Source organism: Lycium ferocissimum, chromosome 6, assembly GCF_029784015.1.
Source record: "Lycium ferocissimum isolate CSIRO_LF1 chromosome 6, AGI_CSIRO_Lferr_CH_V1, whole genome shotgun sequence".
Lineage (NCBI taxonomy): Eukaryota > Viridiplantae > Streptophyta > Magnoliopsida > Solanales > Solanaceae > Lycium > Lycium ferocissimum.
Window position 1 is genome coordinate 642,209 of NC_081347.1, and position 19,095 is coordinate 661,303.

General features: G+C 32.3%; 2 protein-coding genes across 4 annotated transcripts; both read left to right on the forward strand.

The window, feature by feature from the left end:
• The first annotated feature begins 7,653 nt into the window (after positions 1–7,653).
• LOC132058789 (scarecrow-like protein 13) lies at positions 7,654–10,200 on the forward strand. The gene has a single exon (XM_059451135.1). The coding sequence runs from the start codon at positions 8,284–8,286 to the stop codon at positions 9,892–9,894; it is 1,611 nt and encodes a 536-aa protein (XP_059307118.1). The 5' UTR covers positions 7,654–8,283; the 3' UTR covers positions 9,895–10,200.
• Positions 10,201–11,368: 1,168 nt separating this feature from the next.
• Positions 11,369–14,783, forward strand: LOC132060516 (uncharacterized). Of its 3 annotated transcripts, XM_059453533.1 has the most exons (7): positions 11,369–11,494; positions 11,645–11,712; positions 12,770–13,054; positions 13,205–13,342; positions 14,038–14,190; positions 14,395–14,508; positions 14,599–14,783. In XM_059453533.1, the coding sequence occupies exons 3-6, from the start codon at positions 12,811–12,813 to the stop codon at positions 14,460–14,462; spliced, it is 603 nt and encodes a 200-aa protein (XP_059309516.1). In that variant the 5' UTR covers positions 11,369–11,494; positions 11,645–11,712; positions 12,770–12,810; the 3' UTR covers positions 14,463–14,508; positions 14,599–14,783. The 3 variants fall into 3 exon arrangements, with proteins under 3 accessions (XP_059309516.1, XP_059309515.1, XP_059309517.1); XM_059453532.1 differs by having other exon boundaries at positions 14,395–14,783; XM_059453534.1 differs by lacking the exon at positions 11,369–11,494 and having other exon boundaries at positions 11,582–11,712; positions 14,395–14,783.
• Positions 14,784–19,095: the final 4,312 nt, after the last annotated feature.

Here is a 19,095-nt window from a genome sequence, read left to right on the forward strand (position 1 = left end):
ATGCATATATATTACATGTTAAATTTTCTTAAACTTTTCGTGTGATTATTTTTTTATATCTTGACCCCCACCCCAAATGAGAACACTGGCTCTAGTGACACAGACAAAATGTTTGCTAAGAGAATTCAGAAAATTAACGAAACTATTGTGAGCGAGCTTTGTGAATATTTGCACCTCTTTTACATTGAACTAAGATTTTACTTTGTGTTAAGGGGGTTTAGCTTTAATATAGACGCATAAAACAAAAATATGATTCTATATACACACTAATGTTCCGACGAGAATCCCTTGACTTCATGGAGATCCGCCCCTGACTGGCTCCCTACTATAGCCAGACTATCCGAGTTCTTGATTTATTATATTGGGTCTTATCGTCCACGTTCTAGCTTCCTTAGTGTCGGCGGATATTAAATTGTCCCATATCTATAGGACGTGAATTTTTTAATCTCTTTATATGATTTGACAATAGCTAAATTTTGAGGTCGGGTTAGCACAGAGATCCATTTCTTAATCAAAAAGTCCTCTACATTTTCTACAAGCTAGCAAACAAATCTTTAGAAAGATCAAAAGACGCCTAGCCAATATTGAATCTAAACTAAAAATACCAACATCTGTGACTAAAGTTTAATTTCAGTTAATTGGTATTATATATTTATGTATTTCAGTCAAAGATTATATATTTTCTTTTTTTTAGCAAAGTGTAGAACCATCTTGGGTAAAAAGAAAAATATAAAACAGTAGTCTAGAACCATGCAAATAGACAAGATACTTTTACGTAAGCAGATTTCATGAACGTAGTTTGTGGAATTTTGACAAAAAATTTCAGAAAAATATTTTTTAAAAATATATATAAAGTGAAAGAAAAAGGAAGTTAATGGGAAAGGAGAAGTTTGTCTGCCGGTTGTTCCCTTCGTCTATTTTTCCAACTACACAAATCTAATTTGTATGATTTAATTTTATTCAACTTGGAGACAAACAGAATTAATAGAAAAAGTGAGGAAAAGATAGAGCAAAATCAATTTCTTTTGTATCTTACACTACTTAATAAAGAATTCCCAGTCACTTTCTTTCTTGCACATGGTTTAGGTTTCCTAATTTTTTGTAAAACACTCCATTAGAGTTTTTTTTAAGGAAAATACATTAATTTTAGGCTTAAGAAAATCTTTCTTAATTTTCTGAAGTTTAACATATATGCACTATTACTATAAACTTGTAGAAATTTTATTCCAGTTCAATTATCTTATCTAGTAGCTTGTTGATTTGATCCATTTTTTAGTGTAAAATTCAACAACAACATATCCAAGGTAGTCACACAAGTCGGGTCTGGAGACGAATAGAATTAATAGAAAAAGTGAGGAAAAGATAGAATATAATCAATTTCTTTTGTATCTTACACTAGTTAATGAAGAATTCCTAGTCACTTTTTTTCTTGCACATGGTTTAGCTTTCCTAAATTTTCATAAAACACTCTATTACCTTTTTTTTTAAGGAAAATAAATTTTTGAACTGAAAATCTTTCTTGATTTTTCTAGAGGTTAAGTTATATTCATCATTATTGTAAATATTTATATGCAAGTCTTCTTAAAATATGAGATTTATAATTTTAAAAATAAAATAAGTTATCTGGTACAATAAGTAAAAACTCATGATGTATGTAACTTGAACTCATTTCCGAGGTCTCCAAAATGAGACGTGAGCCATTCATAGCTCCCTTGATCATAGCCTAATCAATATATATAATATAGGTACTGCCTAATCAATATATATAATATAGGTACTAAACTAAAAGGAAAAGGAGAAAAGCAAGATTCTCCTTTTTGTTTTATTCTTTCTTGAACTTACCTTCTTTATCATGATCATCATCAACTAACTAATCACAACTTTGTGCACCGGCTAAACATTTAAGATAAGATAAGAATTCTTTATCTTCAACTCATGTCTTTTTACCTACAAAGTATATACTTTTGGCACTACCCTACAACTAAAGGAGAGTCTCAATTTTACTAATGCTATTTATTCCAGTAAATATTTCTTTATTTTAACAAAATTAAGCAAAGATATTCTTAAAATTTGCAAGAAATTAAATATACAACAGCTGAATGTTAGTATTGGATACTCACTTCATCCCATTTTGTGTGAAGATGCTAATGTTTGGGGAGTCAAACACTTCTTTTTACTAAAATTTTCTCAAACTTATAAATATTTTGAATCAAACTCTTATATTTGTTAAATTAGGACATATGAAGTACTACCTGTTTAGTCTTGGTCATTTTGTGCTGTGTCAACTAATAATAATAATACTACTAACACTACTTGTCCGTTAACTAGCTAGGCTAAAGCTAGCATCGTTTAATCACCCAAAGATTGAGGTGGAATGAGATAGACGAGATCCTTAATCAGTTATCTCGGATTCAAATTTTGTGAAGGGAAAAAATTCTGGATAAGTAATAAGTTCTTCTTTGACAACCTACACGACATGAATACAATTAATCGAGCAGTTTTTCAAACACCGAATAATTTTACGAGATAAGAAGGCTAGGCACAGGTTATAGAATTTTCGACAATGACATGCATGGAAAGACTATGAAAAAACTTATCTTGAAATCAAACTTTAATTTATTCCAATTTGGAAAACCACTCTTCTAGAAATAATTTATCACTTGCAATTATTTATGGTCGGCGTTTTTAGAAACATTCTTCTCCAAGCTAGTTTCGAATTTGTACGGAATATTATATTGTCAACCTTATGTAACTCTCATTATTCAGAATGAATTAGGGAAAAAGAATATTAAACGAAAAAGAAAGTAAGAAAAGTTTTAGAAACTTCCATTTTATTATATATTATCTTAAATCTAGAGATATTAATGAACTGAAAAAACAAATATTATAGGAAGTTGATGTCAATAATCAAAGATATCAGTTTTGGGTTAAGTAAATGAAATTGTCTTTAATAGGAAGTCTTTACTCCTATAGTATAATGAGAAAATTTAATCTGAGTTTAAATTAATCGGACCTAAAATAGATATCAAACGTCGGGTGAGAAATATTTTCTAAACAACGAAAAAACTAGGAATGATCCACAAGCACTTATTTAGTTGGAAAATTATAACTTGAACAAAAATAACTTTTAGTGGGACGTCCTTTATGAAGAGAAAATAAAGTAAAATTTTAAAATTGAAGATTTGAAGCTTTTGTTTTATTCGTCATAAATTATTCTCAGTGTAGAAGCATAATTATTAAGATGAATTAAATATCTCTTAATCTTAGCATAACAACTAAACATGTGCTCTGTGTAAATGTAAATTGTTATATGAACTTCCACATAGTTGACAATTATATCCAATTTACTGCTGATAATTTTTTATCAATGTGTTAGAGGTTTCGATTTGCATTAATTGATCCATAAATACAGTGATGGCTCCACTGACTTGTCCAAAAGAAAAAGCTATTTAACGAATAATTGAATAGTACTCGTTTTTTGTAGAATTAATTAAAACTTGAAAAGCATATGGGAAATATGTTAGTGTAAAGACACCTTCCCGGAACCTACAGTGTCAACCAAACACGGTCTTGTGGGCCCACAATACATTGCCCTTAATACATCTATTATTTACTCAAATTGCCATTTACTAACATAAATCGCATTGCTAGAGTGGGCCGATTGTTCCCTTCGTCTATTTTTCCAACTACACAAATCTAATTTGTATGATTTAATTTTATTCAACTTGGAGACAAACAGAATTAATAGAAAAAGTGAGGGAAAAGATAGAACAAAATCAATTTCTTTTGTATCTTACACTAGTTAATAAAGAATTCCTAGTCACTTTCTTTCTTGCACATGGTTTAGCTTTCCTAATTTTTCATAAAACACTCAAATTAGAATTTTTTTGAAGGAAAACAAATTAATTCTAGGCTTAAGAAAATCTTTCTTAATTTTATGGAGTATAACATATATACACTATTACTAAAAACTTGTAGAACTTTTATCCCAGTTCAATTATCTTATCTAGCCGCTTGTTGATTTGATCCATTTTTTAGTGTAAAATTCAACAACAACATCTCCAAGGTAGTCACACAAGTGGGGTGGCCCAGATTTCATGAACAGTCATTTGCATCTTTACCCCCATCTTAAGAGCAGAAGTTGTTTCCGATACCTCTCTACCAAGGCAAACAAAAGAAAACAGTTCAGAAAAAAGAAATAACTAACTGAAAAAGAAACAATAACTACAACCAAGTAATGTTTGTGTAAAATTGAATGGTAATATATTTTTCTTGTTTATATTAAAGTTCAAGAAATTCAAAAATCATGTAAGAGTAGCTTTTTTTAACCCCGTCGCACCCCCGTAGATGATCAATATTCAATAATGTTTTTGCTTAAACTAATTAACGTCATCACTCGTTGTTTAATTAGCTAGAATGAAAGGAAAAATGTTTGATTTTTAACTACTTCCGATCTGAAGTGTTTAACTTCTATTCACCAATTATAACGTAATTAGGATTTCTCTCCCTATTTTAACTTGTATTCAACTCAGTTTATGATATCAATCCCATGAGTCTCTTATTCATTAAATAATAAATATGTTTGTGAAAAATATATATTTATATTCATTTATTTAGTATAAACATCGAATGTGAATAAATTTTTACATCTAATAAATGAATGTATCTTCAATGTCGTGGAATAAATTATGCATTATTTATTCCAAAGTGACATAGGTAAGATTCAATGAACCATATGTCATCTATGAATGAAAGAGAAAAATATTCTTTCACACTTTTTTTGGTTGATATGAACTCAAATCAAACACCATTCTAATCACCACCAAGGAATGTGATTTGGTGGACGATTCGTCACTCTTAATCAAAATCTCGAATTTAAAAATTTTAAGAATAGAGAAATTTGTGATAATTAGGAGCATTTTCTTTTAAATAAATCCTACACTACACCAATTAAAAAGAGAAAACATCACTATTTTTCTCAAATTAATATTCACAACGTAAAAAATCCAAAAATTGGGTTTGGGGGTGTGGGGAGGGGGGGGGGGGGGAGGATCTAGTTTTGACTTTTTTTTTTTAAACATTAGAATGATTTATAGTTATAAGTGGAAAAAAGATTCAGTCACAAATTTTTTTAACTCTTTTTCAACTAAATATATGATTAATAAAAAAATAACACAGCTTCAACTTCTTCTTTTTTTTTTTTTTTTCAAATATCATTCCACTGTTAAGTCAACTAACTTTGAGTCCGTGTAATTCACCGCGGAGACAATATTTCTACTTAGAAAAAATGTGTAATAAATACGTAAAACTCCCACGTGGTCCCATTAAAATTGATTTTTTTTTTCTTAGTGGCATTTGAAGTAGTTATTCCATAGAAATAAGGGTATTTTATTTATCTAATTTTCAAATATTTTGACTATATAATAAACAAACATGTAGTACCAAACACTCCATTCTTTGTTTCTACTTTCAACAATCAGCTAAAGACATTATACTCTCTGAACAAAACTCTGAATTCATTACAAAATAAAAAAAAATAAAAAAACGTCCTCCAAATTTTCTAAGGTTTGTTCTTCATGTCCCTTTTCTTGTTTTTTCTTTTCTTCCTTTGGTAATTAGTACTACTTTGTTCCTTAATTAATGCAAATTCTTGATTTTGTTTAGTTTATGTTTTAAGGTTAAGGGTTGATCATGAAAGCATGAATTCTTCTGTTTATATGATAACAGTTTATGTACAATTCCCTTGTCTATTTTTTTCACCTTTTTTTTTTAGGTGATAAGTAGTGCTTTTTCTATGTGTTTTGTGTAAAGTTCTGATTTTTATGTTGTTGGCTAAGAGATTATTTGCAATTCCTAGTGATTTTTCTATTTGTTTTGTATAAAGGCTTGTTCTTATACATGTACCTTTTTTGTTTTTGTTTGTTGGTTACCAAGTGGTTTTATTTTTTTTCTTTGGTAATTAGTACTATTAGGTTCCTTAATTAATGCAAATTCTTGACTGTGTTTAGTTTATGGTTTAAGGTTAAGGGTTGATCTTGAAAGCATCTTTAGATGAATTCTTCTGTTTATATGCTAGCAGTTTCTTCTTCTTATTATTATTATTATATTTTTTGGTGTGGGGGAGTGGGGGTTGATGGGGGTTTATAAGTAGTGACTTTTCTATTGTTTACTATAATGTTTTGATTTTTATGTTGTTGGGTAAGAGATTATTTGCAATTCATAATCTTTTTTTTTTTTTTTTTTTTTTTTTTTTTTGGTAGGGGGATGATGGTGGTATAAGTAATGATTTTTCTGTTTGTTTTTGTATAAAGTTTTGATTTTTATGTTGTTAGGTAAGAGGATTTGTCATTTTTTAAGGGGTTCTGTTGTTTTCTAGTTTATCAGACTTTTGGTTGTTTTAGGTTTCCGTGCTTTTATATTCCTTCTGTTTGTTCTGTTTCCATTTTCAAGGTTAAAAGTTTCTGTTTTTCTTTTTTTTCTTTTTTCATTTTCTTAGTTTCCTCAAGTTATCAGAAGATTGATGTATTGTTAAGTTATCACTCTGGTGAACCAATTCCTTATAGTAGTTTGTGATCTGAGTTCCTCTTTGATAACAAATTGGTTAGTTTTTCTATGTCCATTTTTAATATATATATATATATATATATATATATATATATATATATATATATATATATATATTATATATATATATATATATATATATATATATATATATATATATATTTTTTTTTTTTTAATTTTCGATTTAGTTGGTAGTTGGTGGTGGGATACAGAAATTTGTTCTGATGTTCTTGCTAGCTTTCCATTATTACAGTTTGATCATGAGTTTCATGATTTATCTCTTGATTTGAAGTATCTAGTGTATTATCAAAAACGAAATTTGATATTATGCATTAGATTTGTACACAAAAAAGGGCATTTTCTTTTGATGGTGGTGTTCGGGCCAGCCCGGGACACCTCGACTAATTCCATCCAATACCTGCTACCTCCCACTAATACAGGTTCCGGGCAATTCTGCGCACCAAAGGCAGATGAGGAGAAATATTTACATAAAACAGAAAAAAAAGGGCGGGGGGGGGGGGGGGGTGGCTTTCTTTTTCTATTAGGAGTACCTTTTTCTTAGAAATAAGCTAATAGTGGATTGCAAATGAGAGGTATTTACTTTTGTTGATAGGGTTCCAACTCTGGTAAACTTGCTAGTTGCTACTGCAGTTAATATTTTTGTTATTCATTTGGAAGTTAAGGACTCAGTATGAACTCTAGTGCATTTGCTATCTGTCTATTTCATTTTCTAGATGTGAGTTAGTTATATTTAATTTTCACTCTTTTCTTCCCTTAATTAGGAGCTGCAAACCCAACTTCTCTGATGTAGTGCCTCTTTTAGTGTTTTCCTTTTTTCTGCCTAATATGTCTTGTTTCTCTATATGGCTGACAAATGAATTGAACTTGCATAGTTCAAGAGAAACGTGTCTAACTTTTTTCTCTTAATTAATTTAGTTTGTTGCTATATACGTATTTCAATTATGTGTTGGTGAAAAAGAAAGCAACGTTATTAGAGATAAATCCTCTGGAGTTCGGGGATTGTAGAAGCTCCCTGAATCAAGTTTAGAAACCTTATTATCCGAAGAATGGTTTCCTCGATGAATGATATTAGTTTTGTGTCTTGCCCGTTTTTCATCAGCATCGTCGAATTTTGTTTTTGCTCTCTTTGTGCTTTTTTTTTTTTTTTTTCCATAAGTAGATGTGCACTCATTATTAGCATATCCAGCGGTGTAGCCGCATAGAGAGAATGGTGCTCAGTTGAACACCCTTTATTGTAAAATTATAATGTGCATATAGGCAAAAATCATTTTTTATACATATGTATTAAATCTTGAACATCCTTAATGAAATTTCTAGTTTTGCCACACATATCCATTTCTAATTGTTCTATGTTTAGTTTAGGAGCATCATTATTAATCGTCATGTGCTTTGCCCGTTCAAATCTACATTTTTTGTTCTCTAAATAAGCTTCTTTATTCTTTTGTAACAATCTCTTATGATCATGACTATCATTTTGCCAAATTCTAATTCCTCCAGCATACTGATAGTGATTTTCGTTCTTGGCAGGTTCTGTTAGTTATATAGGTTTTGTTGATTCATCATCAGAATAGCAGATCGTTCTCTAGTTCTTCAGAGTTGACAATGTCACACAATGCTGAAAGAAATCTAAGATAGCTTTTGTCTGAAACAGTTTCTTAAAATCACTCTACTTCTTCTTAGTCATTTTGAAAATTCCCGATGCAAACATCCCAGAGACCCCAAATGTCTGGTGGTGTCCATGGAATGTACAATCAGCCAATGCAGCAAGTTGAGCAATATTACGCCCCTTACCACGTTTTCGAGAACAGTTGCAATGATAATCGCAGCTCAGGGACACAGTTTTCTTTTCAGGCGCAGAACGAACAATTCTTCACTTTGGACTCGTCCCTGGCTACTGACTATGTTGTCTACAATTCACCTCCTGCCTTAAGCGTCTCTTCCAACAGGAGTCCCTTCTCTTCGCAATGTTCACAGTCATACATGTCTGATAACACGTGTGGTTCGCCTTTCAGTGGGTGTTCAGTAGTTGAAGATGGCGACCTGAGACACGTGCTGCGGGAGCTGGAGAATAAGTTAATGGGGCCCAAATCCGATACTGACGACAGCTGCAGTTGCTCCTTCAACGATGTGGTCTCGAAACCCTCTTCCTTGACAAGGTGGAACCGAGTGTTGGACATGGCCCCCACCTTGAACTTAAAAGAGTTACTCAATGCCTGTGCTGTAGCAGTGTCAGATGCTGATATGTCAACTGCTGAAGTTCTTATGAACGTTTTAGAGCAACGGGTGTCGGTCTCTGGGGAACCTATGGAACGGTTGGGTGCGTACGTGTTGGAAGGGCTAAGAGCACGACTACTTTCGTCAGGAAGCATCATATACAAAAAATTGAAGTGCAAAGAACCAACTAGCTCGGAATTATTGTCTTACATGCAAGTCATCTATAACATGTGCCCATATTACAAATTCGCTTATGTGTCCGCAAATGTCGTCATAAGGGAAGCCATGACGAACGAGAACAGAATCCACATCATTGATTTTCAGATTGCACAGGGAAGTCAGTGGATGTTCCTCCTCCATGATCTTGCTCGTCGGCCTGGTGGGCCCCCATGTGTTCGAATCACAGGTGTTGATGATTCCCAATCAGCTCATGCACGAGGCGGAGGACTTCAGCTAGTAGGCGAAAGGTTAGCGGAAGTTGCTGAGTCATATGGAGTGCCTTTCGAATTCCATGGTGCTGCACTATCAGGCTGTGAGGTCCAACTAGAGAATCTTCGGGTTAGACACGGAGAAGCACTCGCAGTAAATTTCCCTTTCATACTACACCATATGCCGGACGAGAGCGTAAGCACCATCAACCATCGAGACCGCTTATTAAGACTAGTTAAGAGTCTGTCTCCCAAAATTGTGACCTTAGTTGAACAAGAATCGAACACCAACACCGCCCCTTTCCTTCCAAGGTTCCGTGAAACTCTTGATTACTATACAGCAATGTTCGAGTCAATTGATGCAGCTCGTCCTAGGGATGATAAGCAGAGGATCAGTGCAGAGGAACATTGTGTGGCACGGGACGTCGTCAACATAATAGCATGTGAGGGCGCTGACAGAGTGGAAAGACACGAACTTTTCGGTAAGTGGAGGTTGAGACTTATGATGGCTGGATTTACTCCATACCCGTTGAGTCCATCGGTTGGTGAGACCATCAAGGACATGTTGAAGGAGTACAGCCCAAATTATTGGTTTGTAGAAGGCGAAGGGGCACTATATCTTGGATGGAAAAATAGAGCTTTAGCAACTTCTTCTGCCTGGAGATGACTACTGTTGTCAAAAATCTGTAAATTTTGCCATATGATCTATGCATTTAGCTTTCGTTGAACTAGAAGAGTGTATTTTTAACCAATTTTCGTTTCATATACGGAGCTCGGAGTATGAAATATTAGGTTTGTAATGCCAGCAGAGGGAGGAATATGGTGAGTTTGAAATAAGACTACATGCCTCCACATCTGGTTATTGTTACTTTTCTCCAAGTTTATAAGTTTCTCTCAACTTAGATCTTGAGTACTCTGCTAATGTACATGAAATCCAGTTTCAGCCTTCTAATTGAGTACAAGGTTTCTTGTTTCTTTGTTTCCTTTTATATTTGGAAGCTCTTCTTAGTTATACATTCTTGTTACCGGTTCATATTTGGTTAATTAACCAAAGCTCATGTAAAAGCACCTACGGCAGGATCTGTTTTCTTGGCAGGAATTATCCTCTATCTATATATCCATTACTCACCTTCGCTTACCAAGGTCCCCTGGAATGAATAATACGATACTTTGTGTCCTTCCCATGTTCCCAACCAAGTTTTATCTGAAAGTATTGAATGTAGTAATTCATCTCGGAAACAAGTCTTGGTTAGAGGTTTGCAAGTATTCAAATCTTTAGTGCACATAAAGAATATATGGATCGAACTCTCCAGTTCTGTGTTGCTTCGAATAAAGAGAAAGGCAGACATGTTAATTCGGTTAGAGGACAGACATATTCCATTTACAGCATGTACCGCAATATGTCAATAGAAAATATGAAGAACTTTTAGTACTTCTTTTTTTTTTTTTTTGTGTAAATACTTGACTGAGATGAGCTTAAATAGAGCAATATGATCAATGAAAATTCATATAAATACCTTAAATAAATATGATCAATGAAAATTCATATAGCTGACTTCGAACTTCTTTGAAATTTAAGCATAGTAATTATTATTGCACTAGTTGCGGTAATAAGCACAAAATAAGTGTCTGATTTGTTATAGCACATGTTTCATGTTTAAAGAAAAAACAGATTTGAGAGTAAAGTTTGTACGAGAATCACATAGGATCCCAAATTTTAGTTGTCCAAATCTAAGTTACTCGGACTCTCCTAAAATGGTGTCGGGTGCATGTTCGATCCTTCAAAAGTAGTGTATTTTTGAAGGATCCGATACGGGCCAATAACACTTTTGAACAATCCAAATAACTTAGGTCCAAACACACGCACCCCCTCCCCCTCCCCCCCCCAACAAACACACACACAAGAGAAAATAGCAAAAAAGGAAAAGAAAAATTTCGGTCTTGGAAATAAATGAAAAAAGGCAATACTTGGAAGGCAGTATTAGCAATTTATGTAATTTTACTAAATCCAAATTTTGGATGAGGACTAAGTAATTACGCCAAATGGATCAACAACCCCAAATTTCGTAAAATAAACCAATCTTTTTTTCCCTTTTGTGTAATAAAGGTGGCAAATCTAATTTGTTAATATTAAAAACCTTTAACCATAACCATAATAGGCCTTAAAAAGATTTTGTTTGTATTATTTTTCTATTAACAAAACAACAGCTCAGTTTTCTCTTTGAATCTGAATTAACAATTCCTCTCCTCAGTCACCATTAACACAGGTAGGTCTCTCAGTCCCTACCAAGAATTTTTTTTTTTTTTCATTTTTGTGGATTATTTCAAATAAAGGAGTTTTTTTTTTTTTTTTTGGATTTTTTGTGAATATGGTGAAATTGAGTTGAAAAAAATTCTGTGTTTTTTTATGGATGCAGATTTGTGTGTTATGGATGATTAAGGACGTGGTATATATATGTAGTTCTGTTGGCCATAAAGTAAAAAGGTAATTTTTCTTGTTTTCCACTTCTACCAATTCCCAAGGGAAAAGAAAAGAAAAAGGTTCTCTCTTTTTTCTATTTTCTCTTTTTAAATTGATAAATGTGGGTGATAGGTTTAATCTTTCATTTTAGAGAACTATTGAAGAAAATTTCTTGTCATGGTAGGGTATTGGCATTTGCATTTATTTGTATATTGATACTTTTTTATTTTTAAAGAAATTTGGAGCTTATATATTGAAAATATTAGTAAAAAAAAAGTTTACCCGCAAACGAATTCACCCCATGCCTGACCGTGATTACTAGCGATTCTGGCTTACCATCTTTACTATCATTGGGAAGTCCATTAACATAAATACGGCAGTAAGAAGTAGCAATACAAAAGTGTATTCTCATAGGAAGGATGGTATTATGGGAGTGTCAAAGAACCCTAGTAAGTTTTCTTGAAATCTTGAACCATATTTATGACCTAAATCTTTTGTAGAATATTGTTCTTATAAGTTGTGTAGAAAGTGTTACGTTTTGCTTACATCTCTCTTTATCAGCAAAAAGCTAGTATATGTGTCAACATAACTTCACATCTTCTTTTCCATAACCGAGAAATTAAATTGTCGAAGGTCAGCGGCGCAAGCTTTGAAATTTGACAAATAATGGATCCAATCTTCTATTCTTCTCCACTTTTAAATATACCACGCTTTTGTTTGTGGCAAAGTTCGAACCAAGTGGAGGAGGCAGAAATTTCTTCGTGGGAGTTCAATATATACTATATATGTATAAAAAAAATTGACCTTGTATATATAGTGTGAATTTTCGACGAAAGGGTTCATATGACCACCTTCCTCCTCTCTAGCTTTGCCACCAATGACGTGCACCTGACCCGCACATCACATCGTGCACTCTTATCAATAGACCAAAGCTTTAGATGCTTCACATGTTTACGAATATATGATAAATGTTGAATTATTCGTATCCATTCCGCTCTATTCAGATCCATTTTATTCCAATATCAGACATTTCTGTCTCTTTGGTTCTTATTAATTTGAAGCATGAAGATTTGTGTTGCAGTCAATCAAATACTGGAGCAAAACTTCAACACAATTGGTATAATGGCTACTGAAGAGTTGACTGAAACTAAAGAATGGCACGTCGTAAAGAACTGGCGGAATGCACAGAAAGAAAAAGAGAGAGAACGTCGTCGAATTCGCGATAGATTGAGAAGGCAAACAATGAGCAACGAGGAGAGGGAAAAACATTTAGCTAGACGTCGAAGAAACTACCAATTGAGAAGACAAAAAGTGTTGAACAATTCATTTTCGTCTTCTCAAAATTATGATAGTACTACTAGTGCAGGTAGGGGCGGAGCTAACCCTGTATTTGTGTTATGAAATTCACTAAATATATCTATAAAATTTAAATTTAGAACCCAGTTATTAGCATTTGAATACGTTATTGTAGAATTCAGAACCTATAAATTTAAATCTTAGATTCATCTCTATGCAGGATACTCTAATGAAGAAGAAAATCAAGCAAATGTCCCTGTTTCAGGACTTGAGGTTCAATTATCTGATGCTACATTTCATCCTGAATTCGGTAGCTCACAAGAAGAACCAGCTGATGCATCAAGTGCATTGCAACAAGGTATAAGTACAACGTTATTAGTTGCTTGTTTTTAAATAACGATGGTGTCCAAGACCAGCTTGATCGTACCTCGACTATTTCACGAGGTACCTGTTATGTCCCACCAACACTCTGTCTATCAAGGCTGATGCAGATAAGTAGAAACCACCTAGTAATATTTAGAAGCCGCTTAACATTTTTTGTCTCTACGGAAATTTCAATCTTTATTTAATGTGGTATTCATCCACTTCATCGACCTCCAGACCAGACTTTTTGCTGCCTTATTTGCTTAGTTGTTTTAAGGCTAATGACTTAGAACGTCTCTGGGTAGTGGTTCAAATCAGTTTACAAGTTGATTATGGTTCATGTACCAAGTTATGTGAAAGGTATTTTGAACTTATAAATTTATAAGCTACATTAAGGGGATTAATAAGCGTTAGACACAGAGGCGGAGCTATATAATTTTGAGTTTATGGGTTCAAAATTCTAGAAAACGCAGCTTACTGGGTTCTTGATATATATAAATAATTTAGACATATTAAGTGGATTTTGAAACACAAATAAAAAGTTTGAGTCAAAACTACTAGATTCGGCCAAACCCATAGACGAAGCTCTAGCTCCACCCCTGGTTAGACATTGAGGTTGTTCAAGGTGGTAATACTATATTTTACTCCACTGAAAAAATTCAGCATTTTTCTTTTTTTGTGATTGTATAGGAGTTGAAGAAAGGAGGTATAAAGTGCAGAGGAATCCAAATATTCTGCCTTTATATCAAATAAGACATCTTGCTAGATTATTGAATTCTCTTTCAAGTGACAATCAAGGCATTGGGACCAGTTTGATGTCAAAGGACAATATTACTACAGAGAGTAAGTTTCAATCTATGTTGCTCGGACTCTCCAAAACTGCTGCCACACCTTTGCTGGATCCTCAAAACGCACTATTTTCGGAGGATCCGATATGTACCTGACAGCATTTCTAAAGAGTCCGGGCAACATTTGGTTTCAATACATACTTGTCATGTCTTTTTTTTTCTTGGCTTTCTATCGCGCTGAAGTTTAAGTGATATTCAGGTAGATCGCGACGGGGCATAAGGTTAATTGATGTTAAACGTCTGGCTCGAGCGCTTAATGCAAATTGAAGATTGGTTTCTCTTTTTTTTAATATGGATTTTGCAAGAACTTAAGGTACCATTTTAAGGTTAAAAAGTTCACACTAGTGTTTCATATTAGCTGCATTGTTGTTGTTGGTAATAACATTTAAGGATTAAATTGCAGGGCTTTTTTGTGGATGTTCATCTTTTCTTGGTATAGTACATTAGAATTAAATGCCAAGAAATGTGATTGAGCACCTCCTTTGTGAACTTTGATCTTTCATACTACTACACAATTATTTTCTCTTTTACTCCTTGTACTGAGAAAAATTTGTTGACAACTATCAAATGGACTCATCTAAGCTTGAACTCATCTGGTTTATCCAATAACACTTAGCTAAACTATGAGCTACTCGATTTTATGTCATTCAAGGAATGCATCATTTTCCAAATGTCTTCACATGTTGCATCTATTTCCCATGAGACTTCCACCTTCTTTTGTATCGCTTGGGACCATATATTTTGTATCTAATAATATATGAATCTTTGCCCAACCATTGTGGAGAGCTTGAGCTAAAGCTTCGTGAATTGCCAGTGCTTCACCGATCGTGGCCTTCACCACAAATTGAATTGGGGGCCAAAGGTTTAAAGCAAACATCCACAACTATCCATAGCTACTTTCCCAAATCTGGACCAGCGCCAAAATTTTCACTAAGAAAATACAAAATATGATATAAAGAAGCAACATACGAAGAATTCAAAGAGCTTTTATCTATAAATACGCATATAAAAAGTAATAACCTCATATATATAGGTAATTTTCCGGCAAAGGAGGTTCGGATGAATCCCTTTGCACACCCTAGCTCCACCCATGACCACGCTTATGCTTGTCTTCGTGTTTCTGTTATGCTGGAAATTAGCACATCTTCATATTCGTGAAATAGCAAAATAAAATGGTGAATAATCTACCAAAGCACTGCACTAGTGCGCGATCTCGTCCACTCGGAGACATATAATGACATCTATTCATTGAATTATGAACACCCATTTTATGGTGATTAATGTTTCAATATTAACATACCATAATATATACTATAAAAAATGGCAACTAGTAATAATAAAACCAAGAAGACGATGCTCAATCCTTCCGACATGAGTAAGGCAAACATCATGTTGGTGATGTTGCTATACCCTTTCAGTCTTCGTTCAACGTAATATGGTTGTAAACATGTCATTTCACATAAATTGCATTAACCATCAGGAAACAGACTAGAAAATTTGCAACATCCAAAGCATAATCTCCTCTTTTGCCCATCATTCATGATGCAAAGGTAAGATACTACTAAAGTGTTGCACTCTTTACAAGAAACAATAGAAGTAAACTTAATAAGTTGTAAATTTTCAGTTCTTACTACACACTATTGCTCTTTCTAAACTTTTTACAGCAACCAATGAGTCTAACTAACATTCTATCAACGAAAACATTGAATTTTGCAGGCTTCGTTTCCACGTCTTCCCTGTTTAAAAAAATTGCAACAAAAAGAAAATCAGTCCAAGTTTGAAACCGGTGTTCTTTATGTTAAACAACCAAAATCAGTTAATTCAGCAAAGAGAAAAGATAAGGAAAGATAGGCCCATGTATGCATAAAGCCAACAAATATCTGAAATCTCTATGTACCACAAGTATTCTTGATATGTCTACAACTATTAGAGTAACATGGAATTTAAGCAAGAAAAATAGATGCCATCCAACAAGGAAAATCATATTCTCAATAAGTTTCTCTCCTAGGCATTCAATTATTAACATTGAATAGTCTATCCAAACATTGAATTCACAAATTAATCGTCAAATCAAACATAGGTAACTCTCAAGCTTTTGTAATAATATGGGATCTTCAGCATGTATTTCCTCTTCGAAAACTCGATTCTGAACCCAAAGTTTCATCATACAAGAATAACAATAAGGTGATTTTGACATGTTAGGTAGTAATGAATTCTTTCTTTTTAGAAGAATCTACAATTATTTATAGGTTTAACCGTAGCAAATAAGGGTGTTCACGGTTCGAATTTGGGTCGGTGCTTGGTCAAAACTAAAACCAAACCAATTTAGTCAGTTTCCTAAATATTAAAATCAAACCAAACCAAGTATAATATATATTTATCGGTTTGATTCGATTCTTCGATTTTTAACAATACATAAGTATATACGCTTTCCTTGTTTTTCTACTATTGTTAATTCAAAAAAATAAAAAAGGTAACAAAAATTTTATTAGGTAAATTTAACATCATTTTGTTAAAATATATTCAGAACAAGTCAAATATATTTCACTATACAGTGTCTTATGATATATTCTACATTTCTATGTAAGTTAGAATACTCAAAAGCTAAAGATTCTTGAAACTTTATCTTCATATGACACAAGAAAGATTGGCTAGTCCGTATAGAATAAAAATATATGATTAAACTTCATGAATTTCATGATAATTTTGATCTAATTTAATATATTATGTGTGTGTGTGTGTAAATATAATTATAAAATTGTGTATATAATTTGTTGGTTCGGCTCCGTTTTTTATTTGGTTTTATTTTAATAAAACCAAAACCAAAACCAAACTAAATAATATCGATTTTTCCAATTTTAAATCCAAACCAAACCCAAAGAAGTGTAGGTTTATTTAATCGGTTCGGTTCGATTTTCGGTTTGGATGGGTTTTTAACCAAACCATGAACACCCCCTATAGCAAACAACTTATATAAAATTTAAAATTTGCAGTTTAATGAATTTGAATTTTGAAATTGCTAAATCCAATTAAATTATTGAGCAATATAGTTAGTGAGGATTGATAAAACTTATCACAATTTCTTTCATTGAATTGAAGCATAATTGTTATTTGTTAAAATCGTATAGAATTAAAATTGGGTCAATAATTCGAAATGTTCCCAAAAAAAAAAAAAAAACGAATTGGAACGGACACATTACAAGTCATGTTCAATTTCTGAAATTACAAATCATGTGCAAATATTAATTTACATTTGCACAAATAAAATTGTTTTGAGGCCAATGTTTAAATTAGCTCACAAATTTTGCCGGACGACGGGGCGTAACTTTGAACAAACTATCTCATTCTACCAATACTGTTAAATTATGCACACACATGTGTGAAGTGTGAAATCTGCCTTTTGTTCATAATTTTTATTTTATTTTTTTGGATGAGGCATAACTTTGATATAAATTGTGCTAGATAGAAAGAATCTATATCTGTTGTTCAAATGTTCACAATTCTTTAGTTTGACAAAAAAAAAAATGGTACAAAGAGGTCGTCTGCTATTGAGTCTATATTTGCAAAATTTATTCCTTTCAATTCAAAATAAATGAAGTTTTAGGATATGACACACCACTTAAGAAAGTTCATTCATAATTATAACAATCAAAGGATCATTTAACAATATTAACTTTTTGCAATTAATGCAATTCATGGCTCGAAAAATACTCCCTCTTTAATACTATACTCCGAGAAAAGTTGAAAAATTCATTTGAGAAAAGGGTAATTTAAGAAAAAATAATTATACCTCTTTGAGTTTTGAACAATTCATTTATTTTGAACCAAATAAAAAAACCCCATAAATCATTTATTTGGACGGGAGGATGTAAGAAATAGGAACAAAAATTAAATAACGGCCCAAAAAAAAAAAAAAAAAAAAAGGACAAACGGTGAAATTTTCCGGCACTTAGTTAACAATGGATTCTCAATAGTAGCTTTTCAATTTCCAATAAGTTATAAAGTAATTTTCGTTATAAAAATATTTATTTACCTCGAATTGTCTACAAATTCAGTAATTTAAATTATCAAAGGTTTTATTCCAGTCGAATTCTCTCTTGAGTTTAGCTATTTTAATTGGACAAGGTTTTAAATTCTTCTTATTACAAAATAACCAAATTAAACACGGTTTTATTTTAGGAAAATATTAGAAGTACTAATAATTATACTAACACACGTTCCTCAGTTAAAAATTTCTAAATAATTGACTTCCATAAAAACGTCTCAATATTTTATTAATGTACTAGGAAAAAAATATCACTCCTATTTCTACTCAAATTTGAAAATATACACTTAATTCCTCTATATAAACACAAACAGTTCAATACCAATTGATGAAAAAACAAAAAACTCTTCTGTTCTGTTTTTTTTTTAATTTCTCATGGAGAATTCAAACAAGAAATCTCCAATGAATCATCAAGATTTTCTTCAATATTTTCAAGATTTGAACTTAGGAAAAAATATAACAAGTTCTGATCATGAAACTACTAATTATAGCTCTTTTTCTTGTTTGAGTTCTACATGCAACAATGGTTCTCAGGAGTATTTTTCTAAAGATTCAAAATATTCAATGGCTCAACATGGTATTCAAACATTAGAATGGCCATCAACAAGTTCTTCAAATATTTGGGCTTATGATCACAATTACAATCACCATAATGGAAGTAAGTATAAACTTCACAGCTTTATTTTATTTTTCTTTCAATGAGTACTTCAAGATTCTTAGTATAAAATTCACAACTTTATGTTATTTTTCTTTCAATTAGTACTTTCCTGTATTGATATTCAATATTTCTTGGTTTTCTTGGATTATTTTCTGCAGTTTCAAGCACCAAATCTTTACAGAAAAGCATATTGGATA